This window comes from Vavraia culicis, assembly GCF_000192795.1.
Source record: "Vavraia culicis subsp. floridensis unplaced genomic scaffold supercont1.10, whole genome shotgun sequence".
NCBI classification, from domain to species: Eukaryota; Fungi; Microsporidia; family Pleistophoridae; genus Vavraia; species Vavraia culicis.
The window spans coordinates 125,122-142,875 of NW_007360613.1; the positions used below are offsets into that span (position 1 = coordinate 125,122).

The following is a 17,754-nucleotide window of genomic DNA, read 5'->3' on the forward strand; positions in this document are numbered from 1 at the left end:
TTGAACCTCCTGTAGCGCTACACAAAGCATTAGCAGTTTTTACGATTGATGAGCGTATCGTGGTACCGTAAAATGAAAAATGTACTACTGCATCACTTTTTACGCAGAAAAAAATGTTAAATCGCTGATACCACAAATTTTATGCGATTCCCAACAAAAATGGTCTTGCCGGTCCGTTTGTTGCTCCTGGCACGATCAAATAATTTACTCAGCGCTACAAATGCACGCTGTGTTCGTACTGCGCTATTTCTTGTGGTACCTAGCCGGAAGAGCAGTTCAATTGAAATGAACCGTTCTCTTGAAGAGAATCACGCTTTGTTCCACATAAATTTGTGCAATAGCACAGATACAAACATTTCCTGCCGTACTGTCATAAATTTGGGCCGCTCAGCAATCCTTTCCTCGGCCAAGGGAAGAATGTTGAACTGTCTGATGTGAATAGTACGCCTCATACATGTAAGTGCGTTTAATTCGTTGTAGTACGATGTTCTATCTGGTGTTGACATTGTAGGATCGCTCTTCAACGCAACTTGGCCATCTTTGACCGGTGTATAACGAATTTTAATTTTTAACCCAGAACCGCAAAATGAGTACCAAAAAGAAGAACAGCAAAACAAAACAAAAGATTAAAAGTACAAAAAGAAGCAGCGATCCTGTAAAAAAGGACAGCGCACTTTTGAACGGGCCGCTTCCCAAACAAAATAATTCAAAAAATACGGTGGAAAGGCACAACCGCACTGATAACGTGGTGTTGGATCTAAACGAGCAAGTAATACAAAACATGAAGTACAAGGATGCTGCGCCGTCTATAATAACATTGATTGGTCCGTCTGTGCTCTGCACGAATTTGCTCCGGTCGATTACCACGATTTTGTACAAAAAGAGCAAAAATGTTGATGGACCTGTGACACTGCGCACGAGTAAGACACGTAGAGCAACGTTCATCAAAGTAGAAAATGATATTATGGAGATGGTAGATGCCGCCAAAATATCTGATCTTGCTATTTTGGTGGTAGACGGTGACAAGGGCGTGCAAAGGGAACAGATAGAATTTATTACGCTGCTGAGCGCATTTGGTATGCCCAGGATGTTAGTGCACGTTACCGTTGATGACAAATCGGGCGTAAACATCAATAAAATTGTAAAGGACATCAAAAAAGTGGTGTGGAGAGAAATAGCACCAGGCATAAAAGTGATTACCAACGTAAAAATATTGGTAAATTGTATAGCGGTGTTTAAGAACCGGCCGCTCAGCTTTAAATGCTCCAATTCGTACATTGTAGCGGATTATGTCAGGAAAGAAGAAAATGGCATGCGGTTGAGAGGTTACGTACGGGGAAAGCGGATGCTTAGAAATGCAAATTTTTATGTACCGGGCGTGGGAAATGTACAGGTTGGTGACATTACAAGGATCAAAGATCCATGTGAGATTCAGAATGATGAGAAAGTTTTGGAAAGAAGGAAGGTGTTCATGTACGCGCCACGTGCTCTTGGTGATGAGGAAGTGGCCGAGGAGGAGGTGGTGGAACTGTCTGAGAGTGAGGAGTTTGTGTTGTACGAGGGACAAAAATTTGAGTGTGAGGGAGTAAGTGCAGAAGACTCAGCAGGTGATGGGCAGGACGAAGGTGAGCAAGAGACATTTCAAGACTCTAAAGATGAACATACGTTGGAGAAAGAGCAAGGTGCCGTAAACTCGGTAGCTCACGAGAACGGCAAGGCTGCAGCAGGCCCTCAGAAATGTAATCATGTGGATGAAACGGAGTTGAGCTTTGAGAGCCTGCGCCAGAAGGCACTTCAAAAATTGAAAGAGAGCTACGAGGTCAGGGCAGATCACTCGTCTGAGACGGAAAATGAGACTGAAAGGAAAGAAAACATGGCTGATTCGGTTGGACACATAAAGAACGCACGCAATTCTTCAAATATTTTTGTGCCGGGTGATTACGTTGAAGTGTTCATGAACAGCACCTTCGATTACAAGACAGACGGCATTGTGATCATCTCGTCGGCGACCTACACGAATGCCACGATTAATACCGCATCTTTTACGAATGCAAAGTATTTTCCACATTTCGTGAAGAGCGACGATCCGATCATCGCATCGGTGGGGTGGCAGCGATTCATCACCTTTCCATCATTCTTCAAGAGATCGAATGACATGAACATTTATCTGAAAAGTAGCAGCGATAACTGCTATTTCAGCTATTTCGGGCAGATGGAGAGCAAAGGAAATGGTGTAGTGCTGGTTCGACAGGTAAATGAGGGGAGAGCAAAGAACAGGGACAACAATTTCTTTTACAACTTTAGAATAGTAGGCATGGGACGGGTGCAGAGCACAAAGATGGTGAACATGCATGCGACCAGCTCGGAAGAGATCAGCAATGACCATTTCATACATAAGAAGCTCAAATTGATTGGAAAGCCGTATGCAATAAAGGGCAACACAGCATTTGTCAGGGACATGTTCAACACTAATTTGGAAGTGAACAAGTTTTTGTACGCAGGTGTTAAAACTACGAGCAACATACGGGGTGTGATAAAAAAGGCGCTTGATAGGAACGGCAGTTTTAGGGCATCGTTTGAGGGTGAGATCGCAAAGAATGATGCGGTAATTCTGAACACGTTCGTAAAGATAAGCATTAATGAACTGTTTTACACCGTGGACGAGAAGTTAAAGGAGGTGCAAAGGCTTAGGCTGAGACGAGAAATTGTGGGAGGTGCTGGGCATGGTAAGAACGATAGAAGAAGCAAGAGCAATGATTGGCGGCGTGAGGACGGAGAAGACAAGGTTGTTAAACGCGGCATAAAAATTCCTGAGCACATAATTAGCAGGCTGCCGCTGGACAGGAGGTTGTGCTACACCGATGTGGTTGAGGATGAGGTTGGATCTGTGCTCAGCCCTTTTGAATTCGATGACATTGCGCTGAAGAACGAGGTTAAAATGAAAAGGAAATTGATGGAGAGAGAAGCACAGAAAGAGAAAGAACAGAACGAAAGAACATTAAGGGATGTAGAGAAGGAAAAGCTGAGGATAAAGAAAGAAGGAATTATCAAGCACAGGATTAAATACAGGAAATGAATGCTGGCAAATGGCAGACCATTTCTGGTCTCACTTCGATACCGGCGTTTCCAGGGCACTGAACCGATACATAGTAATTCGCCTGATTAGCGCACGCAATGCGCCCTGAGCACGTTAATTAAATTATTCTATCCATTTTTCCTGCAGAAACGGCGTGTTTACTCCGCTACAACCACTAAATCTGCAGGGGTAAAACGCTCACGATGAGAATGCCACATACACCACAAGCACATTTTATTATAATTTATTGGTAGATCCTTTCGCCAAGTAGCTCCAGCTCATCGTTGTACTCATCGTTATCGAAGTACTCCAACGCTCTGATCTTAAAATCTTTCACATGCTCGAACAGCACCTTCCTGCTGTTTATCTCAACCATTCCCTTTATGAACAATAGCACGTACTCCTTACTGATGTTCTGAAGTGCCGAGAGCAGCTCTAACAGGCTGGTCTGTGCATTCATGTAGTTGTTCTTGAGTAGATACTGCAGCAACACAACACATTCATTGAAAATGTACTCCTTGTCCTTGTCGAGTATTATTCCTATCAGGTTCTCAACACTTCTTAGAACATTCCTCTCCATGAAAATAACCAGGTCACGCTCTGCCGATACCTGGTACAGCCGGCTGAGTATCTTTACGCATTTGAGTGATATGTTGTACTGATAGGTCAGGCCAGCGTACACGGTCTCCATGAATTCGTCGTTCAGGAGAATTTTGTTGATGAAAACAATGTTGACGGACTTTTCTATGAAATTATAGTACGCGTACGCAAAATCATCGGACCGTTTTATCCCTGGGATGGACGGAATTATCAACAGATTGATGATAGAATCAAAGTAACTGTTAGTGATAGGCGTATCGACCGGAATTGCAGATACCTGCCTTGTCTTTCTCTCAACTCTGTTTTCATCATTCTCGTCCGAGGGATCCTCGTTCTCCTCATATCCGTTTATTCGAGCGCTTAACGCACTCAAAACGTTCAAGTTCCGGAAATCAAACGGTCCCAAATTGATGAAAAAGCCAGCCATGTCAAACGTTGCCTCTTCAAACTTAACATGCCTAAAATATGCCACAAAGTACTCAAGTACGTCATATTTGACGTATAAATCACTATTATTGAAGAAATTCAGGATGAACTTGGCCTCCTCGTAGCTCACATAGTACCTGAGGACCAGAGTCTGTGATTTTATGTAGTGACAGGTCTCTTTCGTACCAAAGTTTGTGTTCTTGAGCACCGCACACAGCTTCTCTATGAGATCGGTCCTGTTCTGTATCACAATCAACACAGAGGTGTACACGATTCTCTTCTGGTAATTCTGCAGGAGAAGCGTGATTTCATTAAGATTTTCGATAATCTCGCCAACAAACTCCTGGTTCAGATCCTGGATTGTCACCTTCTCACATATCATCAAAAGCGTGTCACACGCCATGTCCTTAATGCCCTCGTACTCCTCCTTCATGAATTCAAAAAGCTTTTTTACGACCGTTCTCAAAAAATTTCTGTTGCGTTTCAAGAATTGGTAGTACTTTCCAACCACATACATGATATTGCTTGCAATAATTGCCTTGTCTTCCTTCCTGTGTCTGTTCTCACATAGCGTGAGCAAATCCTTAAGCACATCGACATAGAACGGATCCTCCTCCTCAGAGCTAAGGGCACCCTGTATACATCCCACCGTCCAGCACATTCGATTCAGCAGATTTGAATTCATTTCATCCTCCATGCTGAAGAGGCTCTCTAGAATCTGCAAAAGATGAGACTTTGCGTATCCCGAATTGCTGTGTGCAAACTGCCATGCTTTGTACGCCATCATCTTTCCAAACTCCAGGTTCTCTGTTCCCTCAACCTTTTCTCTTACGATCTCGCCATCCTCGTTTTCTACGATCAAAACTTCGATTGGCCTCGGCATTTTGCTGAGTATGACGCTGAATGTTTTGTTTGTCAGCGGCAACTTGTCAAGCAGCACCTTAAAGATTCGCAGATCACTCAGCTCAGCAAATGCGATAACGAAAGGCGTAAAAGTATCGTTTTTGATGGTCGTCATCAGATACGATGACTGAAGTAGGAAATCCCGTTCTGAGGGTGTCATTCTACCGTATTCTCTCCTGAAATTGCCCGATATGAGTTTGTTAATACATTTTGATCCATCAACTGGGATGCTTGAAAACATGTCCGTGTTGTGTGCGCCGTGGTCACTCTTGAATTTGTTGAAGTACATCGATAGAAAGCGAAAGAACTCGTCATTCACGAGTTCGTTCTCCTTCTTTCTGTTGATTTCGTACAGCACTTTCACCACGCTGATCGTATGTCGCGAATTCAGATATGATGTGACATATCGCACAAAATTATCATCAAAATCATCCAATACGTATTTCACGAATGTGGAGAGCATTACAAACGCATTTTCCACCAAAGACTCGTCCATCCCCTTGCCTTTCTCCATGACCATGTTCACAAAATCGAGAATAAGCGGCACATCTCTTGTGATCTGTCCCTTATATTTCCTGAACTTCACCTCTACGTTCTGTGCACAGTAAATCTCCTCGATCAATAGCTTAAACACTCTGAAGGTGTTCGTGCAGCATGCTATATTAATACTCTGCGCGGTATTTATAAGTTCCGATACCAGATTCGGGTATTTTGAAGGCCATTCTCGCTTTATTAGGTTAATGAACACCTGATTATACTTAGGTAGTGCAATATCGTTTATTCGGCTCTTCTCAACCATCAATTTAAAGAGAAATACCCTGAAATTAACCTTCTGTTCGTCATTAAACGTGTAGAACCGCGTTTTAATCAAGTTCTCAAATATTTGAAGTGCTATAAAGTGCGATTCGGTAAGCTTGCACCCTGTCAGAATAGGTTCTATCCTCAGATACGCCTCCTCGTTGTTTTTAAATTTGTGTAGTGCTATGTCACTCTCTTTGGAGGCAGGGGACGATTTGTCAAGCGCAGAGGATACCAGCTGGTCAAAAAGCGTAGGATTGAACGGTTCTTTAAAGTTGAGAATATCAGCCATTTGTTCGAAGGGAGCAAAAATTTAAAATATTTATTGTAAATTTTTTACAAACCGAGTTTTAAACGTAAACTTGGTTAAAAGAGCGTTTCTAGCACAGAAGTGCAGCATTACACGGCAATTTGCGCAAAATGAACATTTTTGTGCTATTTGCGGTCCTATTACAGCGTAGCGTAATATATAGGGGATAGCAAACTTATTCACCTGAGAACGATGTTCGTATTGATGTATAGATGGTATATCAGGTCTATATAACAGATTTATTTGACCGAATGGCTTCTTTGGTGTGATCCAAGCGTAAAATTTGTGGTATGCAGTTTATAATAAATTATGCGCTCCGTTCACTTTGATATATGTCATAAAATGAACGGGCCTGCGTCGTTCCTTTAAGCACTCCAAGCATCGATGCGCAGCTTGCTACACTAAAATGGACACAGTGAAAAATTCTAGTATTGTATCCGGTAGATAAATGTTCTTTGCATGTTAAAAATGCCTTGCATGCCATCCTGAGCAAATGCACAAGGCATAGCTTAACTTATCTGTTATTGGTGCCAAAGAATTTTATTAAACGTGCTCTAAAATAATCTGCTTGCCTTTCTTTACAGACCAAACTTGATTTTCCTTCGATCAAGTTCATATCTCAGATTTGCTCTCCTTGCCACTGCAGAGGAAGAAACCTTCACAAAGTCTGCTTCATGTGAATGAAATACCGAGTAAAATTATCATCATTGTGTACGACATTTGCTTGGAAGCAACACTATGGCAACATTCTGCAAACCTCAATCCAGGCTGCAAGCATAACCTTCTGTTTAAGAGAGACACGATACTTGACGCAAGAATAGCGTTGAAATGTGGTATTGGCAAAACTAGCAATCTTCTTACCGATAGCGGTCAGATGCTTTATCTAGAAACACTGCTTGCCATATAATCACATGGTACTCATATCAGTTAAGTGTTTGATCATAATTAAAGAAAATTATTGTTTGAAACAGGCACACAAACTCGTATACAATAGTTCCTGAAAATATACCAAGTACTTATATATCACGCTATAAACTCCTTGCAGCTGCTCAATATCTGCTATTGATAACGTTCTCTTGATACTTCCGCTCCTAGTACCAATCGGTACACAAAGAGAAAATGAGCGGTTCATTTCATTGCAAAACTGTGGTAGAATTTTAAGACTTTAAATTTTTTAAGCCCTTTGATCCCCACGGATGGAGAACAAAATCCTTGATTTAATAAAGAACAGAAAAGGTGCTCGTAACGAGAGCAGCCTGAGCGATTTTATCAAAGGAATAAAAAAGGATATGAGCGGAACAGGAGATGAAAAGGTTAACAGTTGCAGACACGGCGATGCCGAGCCGAAGAACGAGATTTTGAATTTAGATGTCGACCCTCTGTACTGCGCGTTTGATTCGAAGAAGGAGAATTTGCCTGATCTCATGATTTACAAGTATTACGTGGATTTGGCACGTCTTAAGAACTTCCAGATCAAAAGCAAAGACAACATCGTGGTGTACATTAACAATGATGTGGTGTATTTGTGTGAAAGGGATGGAAAGGGTATGCAGATTGACACGGATACTCTTCTGAAGAACTACAAATCGTTGGTTGATCGGAATGATGAGCCGGACGAGACAGATGGTGACGAGGAGCATGGAAGCGGTGCACCGGAGGGACTTGCGAGAAAGGATGTCTCGCTGTACGATGTGAATCAAAACTACCTCGTGTTACGGATAGGCAACGACTTTGTGTTTTACGAGATTGTACGCGGCGATGATCTGGTTATTAAGGAAGGCTTCGTGCTGCCAAACGCAAAGCAAGTCGTGCTGTTTGATGACCACTTCATATACGTGGACGATCGTGTGATGGAGAGAAAGCTTGGTGATGGCGAGGAGCGCGTAATACTAGACGAGAACGTGGAAAAGATATTTATCGTTGAAGACATTGTGTATTACAAGATAAAAAGCAAGATCTACAATAAGATGAACAGCAAAATGCTAGAAGGAAGCACCCTGATAGGTGTGGACAGTAGCATTCTCCTTAAAAATGACGAATGGTACATCCTGCTGGACAGCGATTACACGGTACAAGACAAGATGACAATCGGTGATAACGCGTTTGTGCTCGACAATTTGATCGGTATTTTGAGAGGAAACGTGATTAACTGGCTGTGTGTAGAGAACAACAAATTTAAGGTGTATGGCAGCACAAGCATAGGAAGTAATATTACCGTGAGTGGTGATAAGAAAGAAAATGAACTGTTTTTGTATGTTATTAGGGAGGGATCTGCTATTGAGGGTGTGAGCAATGCCAACAGCACAGCAAGTCCTGATGCCACGGATGCAAGAAGTGAGGGAAAAAGTGTAAATCGCAGAGTGGGCAAGAAGGTAAGTCCTAAAAGTACGGTCAGCTCGCTTGCTGGTGATAAAAGCGGTGCATCACAAAAAAACATGAGCAGGGTGTTCGATGTGTTTGATGGAGCTCCGAAGGCCCAGTTATACAACAGAAAAGCGAAGTACCCTATGAAAAAGGAAACGAGTGATCAAAATGACACGCAAAGCGAGACGGATGTTGAGGACAAATTTGAGAGGATAAGCATCAATGAGAGCAAGCTTGACGTATTGGATGGAACGGCAGACATGTATTCCAAGGTGGAGACGCTCATCGAGAAGATGTTTGCGAGATTTGACAGCGAAATGAAGAAACGTGAGAACAACTTTAAGAAGAAGCAGGCGGCGCTTCTCACAGGGATAAGCGAGCAGATGAACAAATGTTTTAACAATCTCGCGGAAAAATTAACACGCACAGACAAAGGCACGGTGGGGAGGAAGGAGATGGTCTCTGAGTTTAGGAAGATGTTCAACGATCTGCTTATACCGTGTGTGGAGGCAGGTATTGAGGAAATGCGCCTTCAGGTCGTTGGTGAGGTGCGTCGGATGAGCAAAGATGAGAATAAGATTAAAAGTTTGCTAAGCAATGGGAAGGTTAAGGAGGCATGTGTGTGTGCGCTGGAAGGAAATGATGACGATTTTGACGTGTTTGTCAGCTCGGTTGACAGCGATTCGCTGAAGCAGCTCAGCACAGGTCTTTGTGTGTCTTTGGTTGATAGGTGCTCGTTCATGTTAGACAATGGAGACGAAAAGAAAATTGAGATCATAAAAAAGATACTTGGAATAATTGACGCTCATGAATTTGAAGAAAACGATTTCACGGTGTTTAAACGTGTACTTAAAAGGCTTGATAGCTTAGGAAATGATGATAAACTTTTGGGCTTGCTTGTGGAGACGCAGAAACACCTCTTTGGAAAGGCCGTGGTTAAGAAGCAAATGAAATCTTCCTAATTAAATAACTGGCATATTAGTACTAGTCGAGCGCGGGAAGGAACTAACAGTGCTTTTCTCGTAATCGTCACTCATTTTTTGATTTTTTGTTGGAATATGTTTGTTTGTAGCGTTTTGCAATCAATCACTCGGTGATAGGTCATTCTCTATGCATCGGTCTCTGAAAGGACACAAAGTACAGTGGCAGTGGCTTTCTCTTCTCAGCAGTGGCAACAAAATAATCTTTTTTACTGGAAGAACATTTTTCTATCTTCTCATACACATAAAAATGGATCACTCGCTTGGCTGTTCATGTCAAGGGTATAGCGTTATTGGCTCCTAACTTATTTTTAACGATTTGCAAGCGGTTGTAGACAAGAAGTATAAAATATATGGGGTTTAAATTATTATATAACATTTACTGGGATATTTGCTGTATTTATATGGCAAGAACATACCCGAAATAACCGGTCCTCGACTAGTTGTTTGCTAATCACGATCCAACGAACTGAAGGCTGCTAAAGGAAAGCCTGGTAATTAGAGTGGTGTATGCATCACAAAAGAGTTGTTTTTATCGCATCAAACAATGATCAACCTCTCTGCTTCGTTATAGATGAACCGTACTCGTTGGCTCACCGTAAAAGACAAGTATAGCATATTATTTGCCGTAGAAAATATGTTTCGTATCAACATTGTCGACAAACATGCCTTTATTGTTGTTAGGTTGGCACAGCATTGTTTAATTATATCTTGTCATTCCCATAAAATGCCTAGGCTGCGGCAAAGGATGCAAGAGAACAAATATGAATTGCATGCCGGTAATATAACTCGAAATAGCAAGGATATGCAGCTCCAATTAGATAGACTTTCAAAAATGGCAAATTAAATGACCTATGATGCGGTAGAAGAAACAGTTAATGATAAATTGAGGCGTAAAAAGTAAAACATTAATAAAACAACTAACAACTTCGCACATATAACTTTAATTATTCTTTGCTGTCATTATTTTCAGATTATGATCCACTAAATTCGACCCATTAACCACTTTCTAACCCACAAATTCGTTATTTGCGTGCAGGTTCGGTTTTTTTCGTGTTGTTTACTCCGGCGCTGCATGCTTTGCAGCTATGTCGACTGATAATACTTCGCAAAATACACACATCCACTGTTATATCGTTGAGAACTTTAAGACAAAGACAGTCAAGCTCGGTTGTAACCTCCAGAAATCGGTCTAGAAGGGTTAACAAACTCTCATTAAATTTGACAACCTTTTCTCCATCGACACTTATCTCACCATGATGCTCCGTAAGTACCTTTTTGTCCTTTATGGTATTCTTGATCTCATCATATACATCTGGACTCAATTTCACCACATCATTTATTCCTGGTTCACACACAAACTGCTTTATGAGGTTCAGCTGGTCGATTGCATACGTCATTGTCTTAGTGTAGCATTTAAGGCCATCAGATGAATTCTTATAGTCCTTATAGCCATTTTGGAAGGAATGATGCAATTTCTGCGCATTTTTAAACATTTTGTTATCCATATTTCTTAGTTTTTCTACTGCACTATTTGATTCAAGCATCGCTTTAATGTCATCTTTTACGTCACCAAGCTGTTTAAGAATTGTAGAAATATACGTTTCCAGACTCTCTTCTGTCGCAAAAATAATTGGTAGAAACACGTATACCAACATAAGCCATTCTTTCATGGTGCATTTATACTTTTATTGTGATATACTTGCCTTGGATATCAATAATGATTGATGGACGATGTGAATGACACTTATATCAATGATAAGTTATACATAGGGCCTTACTAGAGTAGTGAGAATGTGTGTTTTTGTACTCCTAAAGCAGAACAAATCTGAGCTTTCAATAGCGATTGTGATTGCTGTTGGATGTGATATAGTCTGGTATTGATTTCGACAGCCATCTCGTAAAACGTGAAAAGGATGAGAAGATGGCATTGATAATGTTTCTATAAAAAATATTTTATTGTTTTAGTGACTATCTTATGTCAAATAGAATATAAATTTGCCTAAAATAATAAATAGATCAACATTTTACATAAAAATATCAGAAAAATACATGTTTCGTCTTTATAGATCGTAACATTTTTTCATGCATAACTGAAAACCATTTGTGATACTTTGGTGTTGTAAGTAGTTACCAACCAAGCATTCTCTCATGGCTATCATGCAAACCATTATTACTTGATTGGGACTGTGATATTACATCAAATACAAGGCAATATATTGAATTGATTAAACGTTATATCAAAGGAAATAGAATATTTTATTGTGTTAAACATCAACTATTATCCTAATATAGCAACATGAAATATCAGGTGTGGGAAAATTGATTATTAGTTAGCACCATGAAGTATAGGATTTAGTGTTCATACGGCAAAAAATTATATATAGTACCTGAGAGATGCCATCATTACCAAAGCATTGATGTTGTTTATACATACGATATTTACCTGATACTTTTATTTTAACTATTATTATTATAACATCTTTTTAATCCGTTTACATGAAAGAACCACCAATTGCAAGCATCTCGTGTATCCAAACACTTATCTCACAGACTGCAGATCACAACTGCACAGGCATCCCCTTGCTGTTGTGTTTTGTCGACTCTTTACAGCCATCGCACTGATGCCGAAATATTTCTCGTTTAATAAAACAAACATCGATAATATTTCCATTTTCAACGCAGTAATACAGCTGCTTTATATATAGCATGGCTTTGGATATGTTGTTCGTGATTAACCTCGATTTCTCTATAAATACGTTGTTAACCTGCTTTTCGTGGTATTTTTCCATGAGAAAATCGGTTATGGATTGTTTATTTGCAATATGCTCCTTTATTTTCTCGGTGTACGATGTATCAATGGTCATTTCTCTGTTCATTCCCGATAATTCAATAAATGCTTGAAACAGAGAGAGATTATCTTCGAGGTACTTCAATGAGTTATAGTAATAGTCAATGGTTTCGGGTATTTGCTGGACTACCCAAGGATTTTTCCTAAATTCAAATTTGGCTGGCCGGGTACATTTGAAAACTTGTTTGGCGCTCTGCGATAATCTTCTCATACAATCAACCGAATGAAAAATAGCATCTGTCTGTTCAATTAGTTTCCCGGTTGCAGCCTCGACATCGTTGAATATTTCCAATATTTTTTCATCATCCATCGCAACTACAATTTTTAGTACTATGAGTAGCAACATACTTGCCATATTGGTCGTATATTTATACTTTTTCACTTGGCTTATCACGTCAAAGAGATGATAGTCGTATGATATACTAGAATACATTGCAGGACACTTTGAAAAATTGTGAAACAATGAGTTGTGCTGCAGTGTGTACCAAACCAATTGGTGTTTGTTGATGAACTATACAAGTATCGAGAGCAATAGTATCATGTTATAGTCTTGCTAAACATACTAGGGAGTTGTTTATAAGTTACTCTTTTTTGCATCGTCGTGACAAGATTATATGTAATTTTTGTACTATATTTATGACATATATTACGATAAGAGTGATTAAGATGTGTAAATAAACCATACTTCTACAGTATAACTAGCTGCACTATCCCTTTTTTCAAAACGGGTATATGAATGGATAGTATATCAATCAGCGCTTTTGAATGTGACTAGGACATCAGGTCATTCCTTTCTACTAACTGTTCTGTGGTTACAAAATCAATAAATCACTTTCATTCCAGTATCTCATTGCATACAACATTTCTTGCGTATACTTTACCATTCTCATGCTTTCCTTGGTCTCCATTGTCAGCAACATACACTCTTAGACCGTTTGCATAGCGCACTCTCGACAAAGCTACGTATAACTGAACATTCACAAATACTGGGCTGTGCAGATAAACACCTACCTTGTCAAATGACTGGCCCTGTGACTTGTGGATTATCATCGCAAACGAAACAAGAACCGGAAACTGTCTTCTCTTGAGCATGAATGCTCGCTGTGTTTCGCTATATATCATCGCGATCTCGCCCGTTGTAGGAATATTGTACCTGTTCATGTCACGATGAATGTTCTTGTTAGACATCACATTTACCATCAACATGTTTCTTTCACGCACTGCACTTCTCTCAACCTCAGCAAGATTTTGCATACGGGTTGACTTCTCTTATTGTCCTGTCAAGATTGTGTAGTATTGCTCTGTCACACTTCTCATTTGCAGGGTTTCTCAATCTCAGATCTGTGGCATCATTCGTATCAATCACATACAACTGCGAGTATCTCCTGTTAGTGTTTTCAAGCGGGTTTATGTTGTATGTGTTGTGATAGACCTGACCATGCACCTTGAAGAAGTACACTCCTCATGTGAATTGCTCTACATGTACACCCATTGACGCAAACGACAGGGCACTGTTGTACGATCGTATGTTGGCCTTGAAGTTTTTATGATCGCTGTTTGCTGTATCGGTGAACAGCGATCTGATATACTCTGGATAGCTATCTCTTGGTGTGCAGGCCAGCTTGCCGAAGTGACAGCAGCTCTTGTACGCATGTCTACGGTGTGCCTCGTCTTTAAAGTGCATTGCCAAACAATTTGCACAAATCTGGTTGAGCTTACCAGCATAGTGCTCGGCTGTTTCACTTTGTACGTGATAGCCGTTACTATCAGTACTTTCATCAGATTTATCGCCACCGGCAGGACGATCATCTGATGACTCATCGTCGTGATGAGATTTGTCACCACACTCACCTATGAAGGTGATGCAGTCCCTGAGATTTAATGCTTTTTGACTAAGTATTTGGCTCATCTGAACAAACTACAAAATCCAAACAAACACACTTTTCTGGTCTGCTGAGAAGATCGTGGTCACTAGCTCTCAGTTCATGAAAGAAAGTAGTGTACCATCTCGCACAAAGACTTCATTATAACATGAAGATATGCTGCAATCGCAATGCTGATCCTAATATAAGCCATGATTTGCACGACTCATCGAAAAACCTTCTTCTCGGGATTTGCAGATAAATGTGATTCTCGATAACCTAACACCCAGTCAGGAAAGCGTGCTCAATACTCAACCTATTGTTATTATTCTTAGAAGAGATGCTGAGTGGTTTTTCTCTCATACTTTTCACAGAACGACCATTTTCTCCTGTCAATATTTATCAGGCAATAGACAAACATGAACGTGCTAACATGCATTTATTAATGTAGAATATCAGTTGCCCGATTAACAACAACAATTTTCTAAAACAATGGAGGTTAATTCATGAAATTAGCAAATCTAGAACATGTCACGTTTTATCGGTGCATGACAGCTAGACTATCTCACAACATACGGTACAAATCGCTTTCTTGCGAGATATGTCGTCCGTAGTATGTTCGAATAGATCACAACATTATACCAACTCTTACTTTTGGTAAATACTTCATTACTGTTAAACATGACAGAGCAGTGATCTCAACGCAAGCGGTTTTAAATCACTTTACTCTTAACAAAGATCTTAATTGTTCATATCAACAAATTTTCTGCAGCAATGGCGTTGATCATATGCAAGAGACACAATCCATTGTGTTTAGAGCAATAGCATCATTCATTCTGCTGTTGGCACATGTCATTAACATGTTATAGATTGCTTGAATACCATGAACAATGAGACCTGAGATCATTACAATCATAAAAAAGAAATGATCAGCACAAAAATATCGAAAAATAGCTTAACTTTTACTTATAAAGCTCGAAAATGGTTTGTTCTTCATCGCACTTATCTAACCACTCACATCGCTCCTTGACCAATCTACACTTCTCAGAAAAAAGCTTATAAAGAATATGAGCCTTTTCTCTAGATATGTAGGAACTTTTATAACAGAACACAAGTACATCAAGCTGTTTGAGCGTCTCAAAAATATTTTTGATCAAGTTATTTAGCAGATCTGGCGAAAGTTCTGATAACTTCTGAATTCTTTCTAACCTTGTCCAAGAATCTGTTGGTGCTTCAAATATCACCAGTTTCTTAATACCTGCGAAAGCTTCAAAATATTGACACAACATAAGTTCGATTAGTTCTTCATAAGCTAAATCGCTAAAATAAAGAGTGTGGAGTTTTAGATGCACCATATTCTTACTTTTCACCAAATTCCGTTTGTTCACATCAACTTTTGCAGGTTGGTGTTTACCATCATTTCGATTGGTGAGGCTATCAAATGATGACCGAATGAATCTACTGTTTGTAACAAATCTTTTCAGCTTGTTTAAACAGATTTTCACGGGTTTATATATACCATAATTTCGATTGGTGAGGCTATTAAATGACGACCGAATGGATCTACCGTCTATGTAGAATTCTTTTAGCTTGTTCAAAGGTTCTATTGACCTTACCAGTTCACCAATGGTCATCTTAGAATTAACGAATAGTTTTTCTATTGGACCTTTTAAACTGCTTAGTTGTCTTCGTAAAAGTTCATACTTGACATCCCAACTTTTTACAAGAATTTCAAGATGTTTTAACATTTCCAGTTCAGTTATCATTTGCATGATTTCTTCATTTATAAAATTGCACTTAATTTTTAGCGTTTCCAACTTTTTCATTTTTACTTCAATTGTGCTATAATCCCTCAGCTCAAAATTAAATAGGAAAGCATCAATTTCTAGAATTTCAAGAGCAGCAAAGTCTAGGAGAGATATATCGAAAACTCTACAAACATTCCATGCTACGTTAATACTAAAACAAATCAATATTAAATGCTTAAGTTTGCTTCGGTTAATTTCCTTTAAAAACTTAATAGCAATCTCTAGATCCCAAGTGTTAATTACTAAGTATTCTGGTCTAGCACCATAACACTGAGAAGACGAAAGCAGCTGTTCACAATATTTCTCGCCTAATGATAAATACTGTGGATCACTTACTATTTGGTCACTGAGTACAACACTCGCATATTTATCCATGTTTACCGTCAGATTGCATAGTTTTGTGCACTTATTTAGATTGATTTTGATTATTACACTTTTTTTACTAACCGGAGAATATGGATAGTCAAAACACCTCTGGCACTTATTGAAGCAGATAGTCTCATATGATTTTCCAAAAGCTACCTCAATTTCTTCCGATTGTTGCACAGTATCCTTGAAAGTGAGAAAAACACATTCAGCAAAACTTAGACTTTCTAGTGCCATGTTACTCACTTTTTCTAGAAACTCATCCGTAACTAACATATGTTTCATTTTAAGTGTACGTAATCTTGGAATCGTTTCGAGACTAATAAAATCTTGCACTGTTTTACAAGATTCACCGTTCTGATGTGCATGTAGATGTGTCAAATTTAGAAGATATAAATCGGTAATGGAATCAAATTGCTGCATTGTATTACTAAGATCGACATCAGATAAATTTTGTAGGGAACTGCGAACAACAACTGTCAAATACACACGGTCGAGTTCTTTAAAAACACCTTTCATCATCTCAATCTTCGTTTCATTAATAAAAACTTTCAATCCCTCCCTTGGCTCTACATTACCTTCCTGTTGAGCAGAAAAATACAAGCTGAACTTCTCTGCTTCGTAGACAAATTGTATTGCCTTTGAATACTCGTGATTGAATCTTTGCCCGTTCATGTACCTGTTGCATCTTTCTAGATCCTTACCCAGCGTTTGATAGTTTAGATCTTTGAGATATTTTACAATACGGGCACATCTTTTGTCCGATTCTTGCTTAGGTCCATCCAGTAAGTGTTCAACATCATACCTAAGTTGTTCCTCTGCGTACACATATTCTGAACCGTCATCACCCTCTTCACTACCTGTGTTGGCAAATAACAATTGATGAATGAACAACAAGTTATTGAAAAAAATCATGAGAACCACAGAATTCTTTCCTTTTATAGTTTTAAATTTGCAAAAATGATAAGGAAATTCATTCTTATCGGAGCGTGCTTTTTGTCCATCTCACATGTGAACAGTCATGTGATTAGAGGAGACTGTCAGCATTAAATTATGAATTTGTTGACACTGACAATGCTGCTGCACACATTTTTACAAGTTTAGTGTGTTCTTTTCTTGTTTATGGCATCGATCACCAAAATAGGCCTGTTTTTCTCGTCAATCTGTTACATAAAATTATAAACTAGTTGTTTGTATGAACGAAGTATTTATGGTCAACACACTGTTGTTAATTGTGTGAACTTCGGTATGATGCAAGAATATGATAATGGAAGAATAAAAGTATTGTTAAGTGATCAGTACATTGCTGTTAAACACATATTTTGCTTTTGATCAGAAAGCTCATATTGTAATTGTGTTGATCTACCTCACGAAAAGCTGAATGCTACATTACAATATGCAATTATCATA

General features: G+C 39.3%; 6 protein-coding genes across 6 annotated transcripts; 2 read left to right on the forward strand and 4 right to left on the reverse strand.

Annotated features, from left to right (window-relative positions):
• Nucleotides 1–586: 586 nt before the first annotated feature.
• On the forward strand, nt 587–3,211 carry VCUG_00822 (uncharacterized protein; the record flags this gene model as incomplete). Its single annotated transcript, XM_008075651.1, has 1 exon — nt 587–3,211. The coding sequence occupies one exon, from the start codon at nt 587–589 to the stop codon at nt 3,074–3,076; it is 2,490 nt and encodes an 829-aa protein (XP_008073842.1). The 3' UTR covers nt 3,077–3,211.
• Nucleotides 3,212–3,293: 82 nt separating this feature from the next.
• Nucleotides 3,294–6,095, reverse strand: VCUG_00823 (uncharacterized protein; the record flags this gene model as incomplete). The annotated part of the gene is made up of 1 exon (XM_008075652.1): nt 3,294–6,095. One exon carries the CDS (start codon nt 6,093–6,095, stop codon nt 3,321–3,323), a length of 2,775 nt encoding a protein of 924 aa, XP_008073843.1. The 3' UTR covers nt 3,294–3,320.
• A 1,214-nt stretch (nt 6,096–7,309) lies between these two features.
• On the forward strand, nt 7,310–9,455 carry VCUG_00824 (uncharacterized protein; the record flags this gene model as incomplete). The annotated part of the gene is made up of 1 exon (XM_008075653.1): nt 7,310–9,455. One exon carries the CDS (start codon nt 7,310–7,312, stop codon nt 9,437–9,439), a length of 2,130 nt encoding a protein of 709 aa, XP_008073844.1. The 3' UTR covers nt 9,440–9,455.
• Nucleotides 9,456–10,385: 930 nt separating this feature from the next.
• On the reverse strand, nt 10,386–11,130 carry VCUG_00825 (uncharacterized protein; the record flags this gene model as incomplete). The annotated part of the gene is made up of 1 exon (XM_008075654.1): nt 10,386–11,130. One exon carries the CDS (start codon nt 11,128–11,130, stop codon nt 10,483–10,485), a length of 648 nt encoding a protein of 215 aa, XP_008073845.1. The 3' UTR covers nt 10,386–10,482.
• Nucleotides 11,131–12,018: 888 nt separating this feature from the next.
• VCUG_00826 (uncharacterized protein) lies at nt 12,019–12,741 on the reverse strand (the record flags this gene model as incomplete). Its single annotated transcript, XM_008075655.1, has 1 exon — nt 12,019–12,741. One exon carries the CDS (start codon nt 12,739–12,741, stop codon nt 12,019–12,021), a length of 723 nt encoding a protein of 240 aa, XP_008073846.1.
• A 2,391-nt stretch (nt 12,742–15,132) lies between these two features.
• On the reverse strand, nt 15,133–17,265 carry VCUG_00827 (uncharacterized protein; the record flags this gene model as incomplete). Its single annotated transcript, XM_008075656.1, has 1 exon — nt 15,133–17,265. Exon 1 carries the CDS (start codon nt 17,257–17,259, stop codon nt 15,133–15,135), a length of 2,127 nt encoding a protein of 708 aa, XP_008073847.1. The 5' UTR covers nt 17,260–17,265.
• Between the last annotated feature and the right edge of the window lie 489 nt (nt 17,266–17,754).